Raw genomic sequence first — 10,571 nt, forward strand, 5'->3', positions numbered from 1 at the left:
TGAGATTCATGTATTGTCTTGGCGTCCGCAATTACAAAAAGATATAATCTGAAATTACTTGACCAAATGTTACCAAATGATTTTTCAAGAGTGAATCTAGGAAAAACAATATTCATTAACAAACATGACCACTGTCTGTTAAAATGTATTCGAGTTTTTAGTTACAGCCGATTCCATTGAGTATGTAGGCAGGGGTTATATCTTTGGTTAGCTTACTTGTTAGCTAAACCGTGAAGTCATTGTTAGGTAAGGTATACTACCCTCCTTTCGAAGTAGCCTGGTCCTACAGACAGAAAGATGTGTCATTTGTCGGACTAGTCTACTCTTAAAGTAGGGTAGTTTACATAACCTAACAATGTCTTTTCTGTTCTGCAAGCAAGATAACCAAGGATATTCCCTTTGTCTACACACTCATTGAAATCGGCTTTAATATTGAAAAAGTTCAACCAACTAGACCAAAACTTACCGAGTAAAAAAAAATCAGAAGGCCAATGTCTATCTACCTTGCACATTTCAGAAAATTCAGATCAGATAACGAAACTGGGTCCAGCAACATTTATAAGAAATTTAAGATTTTGACCCTCACAGTTTCCATTCACCACAAATATTCTCGTTACAACGAATCATTTTAAATACAAAAATACCAGTTGCAGCCTTTTGTTTATCTATTAATATATGTACACGGATAAAGCTATGAAAGGCAGCAGGGTCACCAGAGTGAGGAGTCCATGTCATCTGAAATAAATGCTAGTAAGCATCGATCTAGAAAGCGACAGATAATCATGACATTAAAAAAACTCTCTTCTTTTCGACTTTTTTCAAACAAATTGACACATAAAATGAATTATATAGTATTGTGGAATTTTTAACTTCTGTTAAATTCATTGGTTACACATTTTACTAGGATAACAATCCTGTCAAGTATGAGCTGGGTAAAATATTTCAGAAAAGAAGATGGAAATGTGAAAGTTTCCGTGCGTCAAGTGCAAGAGCATACGAACAGCTAACATGCCTCGTCAGGGTGGAAGCTAAAAAGTCCACGAAAATTTGATTTAAAAACTTTATTCGTTCTAACAAAGTTATTGAGATTTTGTTGAGGATTTAACCATCTACGACAACAAGAATTTTTTTTTTAGAATTTACAGCTCATCTATAAATATATGCAAAGCAAACCATTGATCAAATTGCTTGCTATGATTGTTTGGATGTTTGTAAACGACAGGTAAGTAGTCTGTTTACTATATACTAGAATTTGTTTGGACAATAAACATTAACTTCAATTCCTGTCAGTATGTATTGAAACTCCGCCTACCTATTGTTTGAAAACATCCAGGCAAACATAGCAAGCAAGTCACTCAATCAAAGTTTTTTTTTGCATGCTTTTATAGAAGAGCTGTACTATCTAATACAAAGAAGCGTTTAAGTCTTTCGCCAAAAAATACTATCAATTTCTTTTTGTCATATGTAAACTTCCGTACCATTTCCTTCCATTCATGAACATTAAATTGAACAGTAAATTTTTTCTTGGTACCTTCTTAATTCCTTTATAAGTCTTATGTAAACACAATAATGACAATAACTACTGTGAGCACAAGATTCACTGCACACTTTTAAAGTTCTGCTTCATCAAACATTAAAATGTGAACTTAAGTTTTGAGACTTTTTTAATCGACACGATTGGGATTTTTGTATATGAGAACACGGTTTATCTATTAGTTGAAAATGCTTTCAGTACCTGCGAGCATTCGTTGTTCAATAATGTGTCTTTGTGTTATTATTTTATGTGATAAATTGGTGTGTTGGTACACCACTGTAACAATGAAGGAGGAAATGAGGAGGGTTGATTGGGTGGAAGTGGGGAGGGGTATGCGGAGCGCTAACAAACATGTTTATGCGGCATGAGCTTTGATCATTGTTGAAGCATCAATGTAAGGGGCATTTAATATAGTAGTAAAACTACATGTATTCTTATTTTAGATACTATATCTTGTTATCTGATATTGGACGAAAGATGTTGCCCTTTTATGTAATTATGTAATACAAGTTACGATCATTTGAAAACACATATTAAACAGCCAAATGGATGCACAAGAACTAAAATAGGAGTCATAGATCCTATTGACAACAATTATCTGCCCAATTTTATTGATTTTTTAACATTTGTTTCAAATATGACCAACTTCTTATCCAAAATCACCAGCACCGTATCAGGACCCACCAGCACAATGACAGGACCCACCAGCACAGTATCAGGACATGAGTAAATTGAGAAAATGCTAAATTTTAATAAATTGCAATGTTTTTTCACAAAATAGTTTTGTCGTGTGGATTGCGGTATAGAAAGCGGACTCTATGAGCATTTTTGTTTTATTTTTTCAGTTCTTGATTTTCTGAAAATGAGCATTTTTGTGTTACGCTTACTGAAACAGTTTAGAGGGTCAACTTTTTAATGGTTTACATATGAACCCATAAGAAACAAAATTGAAAAATCTCAACTGTTTTCTTCAATTTTTTATGAGTGAAAACGTCAAAAATCATCATTTTCGTCTTTGTTTACATTTTTTCATTGATCACCAGCACCCGTCAGGACCGAATCACCAGCACAGAACGTTCTCTTGCAGGACAACCATACCCACCGTGTACTATTCAACAAATGATAAAATATATTTCTCCAAACAAAAGATTTAAATCCCTTAAAAAGTCAATATATCTGTTATCTGGGTCATGTATAATCAATGTCATCGAATGCTTACTTGACAACCTAAATCAGGGTTTAACATGTCATAATTAGCTTCATGGTATGCTACATTTCGGAAACTGCAAATGTAAATGATTTTTGTTGAAAACACATAAAGGATATAAAGATTAGATGACGTTTTGTTAACAGGTATGTACATTGTAGTTATACTTTAACTGATGACGTGTTGTTAACAGGTATGTACATTGTAGTTATACTTTAATTGTAAAAGTTTACTGAGTAATTATTTATACTTTTAATACTTTTAATAGAATGGAATAGTAAGGTATTTATTTATTATTTTCTACTATCGTTTTACAAAGTTAAATATTCATGACCCAAGAAAATGAAGTAAAGGTCAATTTAAACAAGCTAGAAATACATTTACACCTTATAATCATTCCAAACGCAGAATATAGTTGACCTACTGCTAACAGCTTAGAGTATACAGACCAAACCATGACAACGTTGTATTTACCAATGGACAATGTAAATGAGGTTAAAGTAAGATAATCCCTACCAGACAGAGATGTACATCTTACAATCTTTCCAGTGATCAAATATAAATGACCTATTGCATAAAGTATATAAAACACAACTTTGACCACGAAAACTAAACAAAGACCTATGAACAGTGAGAATGAGTTCAAGGTCAGATGAAACCTGACAGACAGATATATACACCTTACAATCATTCCATACGAAAGTTGACCTATGGCTTATAGTTTAAGCCTGACGTATTAAATTATAAGACTGGTACCTTTGATTACTATTTACACCACTTGGTCGATGCCACTGCTGGTGGACGTTTCGTCCCCGTGGGTATCACTAGCTCAGTAATCAGCACGTAGGTGTTGGCATGAATATCAATTATATGGTTATTCTTTATAAATTTACTGTTTATGAATGTATGGATTATTCGAAATACTCAGAGTTTTCCTATCCCAGGCACGGATTACATTTACCGTAGCCGTATTTGGCACAACGTTTTTGGAAATTTTGGGTCCTCGATGCTTTTTAAAAGAGGGACGACATATACCAGAGACAGTCAAACTCATAAATCGAAAATAAACTGACAACGCCATGGCTAAAAATGAAAAAGACAAACAGACAAACAATAGTTCACATGACACAACATAGAAAACTAAATAATAAGCAACACGAACCCCAACTTTGTACTTGTTTTGCTTTCTAAATAATTTGATCTCAGCGTCACTGATGAGTTATGTAGACGAAACGTGCGTCTGGCGTATCAAGTTATAAGCCTGGTACCTTTGATAACTATTCATCCTTGTTTACTGAACCACTGGTCGAGGTCAAGTTTAAACTGTCTGACAGATCGGAAATCTTCTCCTCTGAAACTACTGAGCCAAATTAATCCAAACTTGGCCACAATCATCATTGGGGTATCTAGTATAAAAAAAAATGTGTGGCTTGACCCGGCTAACCAACCAAGATGGCCACCATGGCTTAAAATAGAACATAAGGGGGAAAATGCAGTTTTTGGCTTATTACTCAAAAACCAAAGCATTTAGAGCAAATCTGACATGGGGTAAAACTGTTTATCAGGTCAAAATTTATCTGCCCTGAAATTTTCAGATGAATCGAACAACCTGTTGCTGGGTTGCTGCCCCTGAATTGGTAATTTTAGGGACATTTTGCTGTTTTTGGTTATTATCTTGAATATAATTATAGATAGAGATAAACTGTAAACAGCAATAATGTACAGCAAAGTAAAACCTAAAAATAAGTCAACATGACCAAAATGGTCAATTGACCCCCTAAGGAGTTATTGTCCTTTATAGTCATTTTTTAATCATTTTCATAAAATTTGTAAATTTTTACTAACATTTTCCACTGAAACTACTGAGTTCATTATAGATAGAAATAATTATTAGCAGCAAGAATGTTCAGTAAAGTAAGATGTACAAACACATCACCATCACCAAAACACAATTTTGTCATGAATTCATCTGCGTCCTCTGTTTAATATTCACATAGACCAAGGTGAGCGACACAGGCTCTTTCGAGCCTCTAGTTTATCTACATATATCCTTAAAAGTTCAATTGTGACAATCAAATTTTTTTTAGTTCTAATAAATCAAAATTTATCCATATACGCATGTACAAATTTAAACATTTGTATTTCAATATTTAATGTCAATGATACAGGTAGTGTATTATCTATTGAGTTCAATTTTCCCTAGCTAATTTTGGGGATCTCAATCCCAGTTTTCAAGACAAACCAATTTTTTTCATGCATACTTCATATTGGAATCCTTGAAATTCTAATTTGCTGCCTTTTACTGTGCTAAAAACAATCTCATAGAACTCTTATGTCACAATGAAGTTGTGTTAGCTACTGTGCAAAAACAATATGATCTATGGTCTTTAAAAGTGGCAACACTGGGCCCTATCAAGTTAATCTACTGTACCATGTTAAGTTTATCTATACCATATGGGTTTTGTCAACTAAACTTTTTGTATATGTTCAGATTAAATTTACATCCTGTAAATTTTATTTGTCAATGATGTCCATGTTAAATTCAAAAAAGAAAATAACTGACACATCCCATAAACAAGATTGATTTCTTGAATAACTTCAAAAAATCCTTAGATGTTAGGTCAATGTTATAGATTTTCACATAGTCATAGTGATATGAATTATTTGTAAAGCTTAATATCTTGTATATTGTATCTGTTCAGGTCATGGCATTCATTAAATCTAAACAACGAGAACAATACACTATAAACAACATGACAATGAATATTGAGACAAAGATAGAGATCGACATAAAGAAGGATATTAGTGACATGATTTGTCTAATGGATGGAAGAGTTATAGTAGTGGAAATGAGAGGTAAAGTTAACATATTTGCTTCTGATGGCAAACTACAGAAACAATTACCAGTACCTGGTGAGCCCTTCAGTGTTACACAGATAAATCAGAACACTATAGCCATAACTTATTCTGGAGAGAGAGCCATTAAGATCTTCAATATGGAGAATGAAACAGTTACCAAAGTTATCACATTAGACAAAGAATGCTATGGTTTATCATTCTCCAATAATTCTCTGGCTGTAGGTTTGAGTCATAATGAAATCCGTATTATAAACTTAGACGGAAATACACTGAAGTCAATACAAATGCCACTTCAGAATGTATCATGCCTTGCTAACCTTGTTTACTGCAATGATAGAGTTACCTATAGTGACTATTATGGTAAAGCAGTATACTGTGTGGATGAATCAGGTAAACAGATCTGGCAATATAAACAGAATTTATCACAACCAGAAGGACTTTGTACAGATACATATGGTAACATTATTGTAACAGACTACATCTCTCATCGTATAATAGTAATATCAAAAGATGGACAGGATAGTAAATTACTGATTAGTGAAGAGGATGGACTGGAGTATCCTAGGTGTATTTGTTTTAAACCTAATGAGTCTTCAGGATTTATTTGTGATGAAAATGGCACATACTTAGCAAAGTTCAATTTATCTTCATAATAATATACAAAGTGGTAACAAAGGCAGTGCTTTGGCACCATTTAGTTTACTAGTATTGAATTGATACAATATATACTGAGGAATCTTATGATATTTCATTCATGTGAAAGAACAACTTATGTCTATAATCATAGCATGAAAACGCAATGATTAGGCAGTTACCTATAGGTTTTGTGATTTTATTGTTCAGATTACTTATAATCAAATCTATTACTTTTGTCCTGTATGTTCTCCCATTTATTTGTATACTAGTCCTGTCATGTAAGGTTGTGATTTTAATGTTATGTTTAATATTGCCATAAAATCGGGAGGTTTGGCTAGCCACAATATCAGGTTAAACCAACCATTTTTTTTCTTAAAATGTCCTGTACCAAGTTAGGAAAATGGCCATTGTTATATTATAGTTCGTTTCAGTGTAGTTCGTTTCAGTGTGTGTGTGTGTGTGTGTGTGTGTGTGTGTGTGTGTGTGTGTGTGTGTGTGTGTGTGTGTGTGTGTGTGTGTGTGCATTTTAGTGTTGTGTTTTGTTGTGTCGTTGTTTTCCTCTTATATTTGATGTGTTTTCCTCAGTCGATTTATGAATTTTGAATAGCGGTATACTACTGTTGCTTTTATCTATTACTTTTGACGGAAGGCTAATAATATCAGATATTTAGACATTTTTCAATTATAATGATAAAATTGAGAACGGAAACTGGGAATGTTTTAAAGATACAACATACCCGACCAAAGAGTAGAAAACAGTCTAAGGCCACCAATGGATCACCTCGCCCATAAACAATAATGTATACAAGTTGAGTAAAAATGGACAGCACACTTTACTTATAAACATATGTTTTGAATGAACCCAAATTAAACATTGTTCAGTAGTTGCCGTTTGTTGGTGAGGTCCATAGATGTTTCTCGTGTTTTATATAGATTATGTACCAAAGATACCAAAGGGACATTGAAAATCATAAGTAAGCAACCAGGTGACTATATATGACATGGCAAAAAATATCATACAAACAAAAGTACACAAACCATAACATAAAAAACTGAGAACCGAGCAACGGGAACACCACCAGAGACCACAGGTGAATGAAGTTCTCCAGAAGGGTAATCAGATCATGCTACACATGTGGCACTGTTATGTTACTCATGTAAGTACAAACCAGGTGTTAAGTCTAATTCGGTAGGTCATATTCGAGGAAAAGAGGACTCGACTGGGTAACAATTGGAATTAATGCTACATTTATAAGTCGTAGAACAAAGCCAAAAGCAAAACAAAAACCAAAAAAAATCAGATTCTGTCCACAAAACATTACACAGAAACTAAGAATTGAGCACTATAACATATTTCTCAGAAAAAAATAAATTTATGTCATCCAAATGTCAGTTTATAAGTGCAGAAAATAAACAGGTGTCTTCCTTTCTGTCCGCAATTTTTTGGGGGAAAGTAAAATCTAAATTAAGAACCATGGTTGAAACTGAATCTTCACATGTTTGATAAAAATTGAATATGTTATTTTTTCTTTATCAAATTCCAATATTGAAGGAAAAGCGATATTTGTTTTCTTTCGTTGTGCTTTTGTATAGTATTCAGAAGCAGTGAATACTATTTTGGAGTAACACTTTTTTTTTTGCTCAACTCTTTATTAAAGGTTGTAATAGAATTGAGTTTAAGAGTATAAGGTAGTGAAAGAAGGGGAAGGGGGCAATGACAATAATGTATACCAAGTCGGGGTCTTTTATAGCCTACTATACGGTATGGACTTTTCTCATTGTTGAAGACAGTATGGTTGCCTATAATAATTGCTTATAACCACTTCATTCAGATGATCTACGATAGATATTTCTTAAACTTCTGTAAAATACTTCAAATATTTTGGCCACGAGCATTACTGAAATGACATGTATTGTCAAAATACGCATCTGGTGCAGGAAAATTGTTACCGTTAATGTTATTTAATGATATATTTAAAATATTGCAATAAAGCGTTGCGGTTTGGCTAGACACCATTTTTTTTTTTATTAAAATGTCCTGTACCAAAGCAGGAATATGTTAGTTGGTTTCTAATAGTTCGATTCTATGTATGATACATTCTCGTTTGTTTTTTGTTGCACTTCAGTGTTCTGTTGTTCCGTTATTTTCCTGTCATAGTTGATGTATTTCCCTCGGTTTTAGTTTGTAACCCGTATTTGTCCAATCGATTTGACTTTTGAACAGCGTTATACTACTATTGCCTTTATTTTGAACTCAGAAGCTGGCTTCAGTTTGCTCCTTAGAGATAATGTAGACTTTTTCAACAAATATGGACGATACACCAATTAAACAAACACACAGCAACACGCACAGTAAAACTTTTTTAAATGAAGTCCGAGACCGATATTAGATAAGGTAACAAAAGAAAATAAGCAAAATGACAATGATACATAAACTAACAAAGGCCAACTAGCAGTTACTGGCATGCCAGCTCCAGGCCTAAAAATAACTGATAGAAAGATTATGTCTTCATCATATGACAATGTTGATTACTGTTCCTGTGCTAGTCACTAGAGTATAATGTAAAGATAATAATTTTATTTTCGACTTATATAAATTCGAATGTTCATTTGGTATCTTTGGCCTCAGTTCAAAGTCTTAAAAAATTGGTGAAAATGGATATTTTGTGTTCTGTTAAATTGTTCATTTTAAAGTTGTTACACGATGATGACTGCTGTACCCATATTTTGACTATTTTATTTATTGTGTCTGTTTAGTTGACGCATCATTGTAAATATAACGGAATTTGACGAGACTGTCATCTAAGTGAGAGGGCTAGCGCTATAAAACCAGATTTAATCCACTATTTTCTACATTTGAAAATGCCTGTACCAAGTCAGGAATATGACAGTTCTTGTCCATTCGTTTTTTGGTGTATTTTGTTTCTTGATTTTGCCATGTGATTGTGGACTTTCCGAATTGATTTTACCTCTAAGTTCAGTATTTTTGCTAACAAACCTGCAAGTGTACACTAAATGCCTTAAACTGTTTGAATCACCAAGATAGATTATCATAAATGCAATGTTACCTTACAAAACAAGGTTGTGGATACATTTTTAAATCAAGATATCCTGTTCAAAGTTATGGCTAAGTTTGTGTCGTAGTTCTCTTATATTTGATACGTTTCCCTCAATTTTACTTTGTAACCCGGATTTGTTTTTTTCTCTATCGATTTATGAATTTTGAACAGCAGTAAAATACTGTTGCCTTTATTTAGTTCTATTTGACCAAGCAGATTAAGTAGATAAGTTTTTTTTTTGAAAGATTGCAAACAAAAATTTGAGAAAATTAAAAATAAATGACTACGAAAGGTCCTTAAGGAGTCAATTGACAATATTTGAAAATCGTAATTTGCTAAACAGTATATCTGTTAACAGTTTATCTCTTTCTTTAATAATGTTTAAGATAATAACAAAAAACTGCAAATTTCCTTAAAAATTACCAATCCAACAACGGGTTGTTTGATCTGTTGGAAAATTTCAGAGCAGATAAATATTAACCTGATGAAAATGTTAAACCTGTCAGATTTGCTCGAAATGCTTTAGTTTCAGAGATATTAGTCAAAAACTGAATGTTACCTTATGTTAAAGTTCTATTTTTAGCCACTTCGGCCATCTTGATTGGCAGACGAAGTCGTCGGACACACTGGTGCAAATACAAAATTTTTAATCATGGTATCTATGAGGAGTTTATCTCAAACAAGTAACCTAAATGATAATTGTGGTCTAGTTTGATTTAATTTGGTCAGGTAGTTTCAGAGGAGATTTTTTCGTATAAGTTAATGACAATGACGACGAACCACGGACGCCAAGTGATGAGAAAAGCTGATAGTGTTTATTAAAATCAAGTTATAAAAAAAAAAATACGAATTTAAAAGCCCCCATACCAGGAATCCTACAAATCTTTCATCCATTAGCCAATCTCCCCTGATTATTGTATTAAGAACATATCGTTAATGATTGTTAAACGTATTTAGAAACGGCGAGCATCCTATGGGAACCAATAATACATCAATCATAAAGGCCCTTTTCTATGTTATGTTCCTGTTTGGACTTCTCCTCAAGGACAATTAAAAAAGCTAAAATCGTCCGTAAACTTTTATGACGTACGTTCCATTGTATATGTAATGTCCTCTTGCTGAATAATTCAGCTTGGTGACTTTATTTATGACATGGTTTCAATTCTGCTCTATACATTCCTCGGGACACGGATTTAGAGTTTTTCTAAACTTCCAATATTTGACTGCTGTGTAAAATAGTGCATTGATTTTGTATTGTTATGATTTTAATAGTAAA

At 33.1% G+C, this 10,571-nt stretch overlaps 1 protein-coding gene across 1 annotated transcript; it reads left to right on the forward strand.

Annotated features, from left to right (window-relative positions):
- Positions 1–2,755: 2,755 nt before the first annotated feature.
- Positions 2,756–6,532, forward strand: LOC139505357 (uncharacterized). The gene is made up of 2 exons (XM_071294999.1): positions 2,756–2,887; positions 5,444–6,532. Exon 2 carries the CDS (start codon positions 5,447–5,449, stop codon positions 6,251–6,253), a length of 807 nt encoding a protein of 268 aa, XP_071151100.1. The 5' UTR covers positions 2,756–2,887; positions 5,444–5,446; the 3' UTR covers positions 6,254–6,532.
- The last annotated feature ends 4,039 nt before the right edge of the window (positions 6,533–10,571 follow it).

This window comes from Mytilus edulis, chromosome 1 (genome assembly GCF_963676685.1).
Source record: "Mytilus edulis chromosome 1, xbMytEdul2.2, whole genome shotgun sequence".
NCBI lineage: Eukaryota > Metazoa > Mollusca > Bivalvia > Mytilida > Mytilidae > Mytilus > Mytilus edulis.

Bases quoted from the DNA above. Each gene is read 5' to 3' on its own strand.
- LOC139505357 (XM_071294999.1), top strand. From the start codon at position 5,447: ATGGCATTCATTAAATCTAAACAACGAGAACAATACACTATAAACAAC.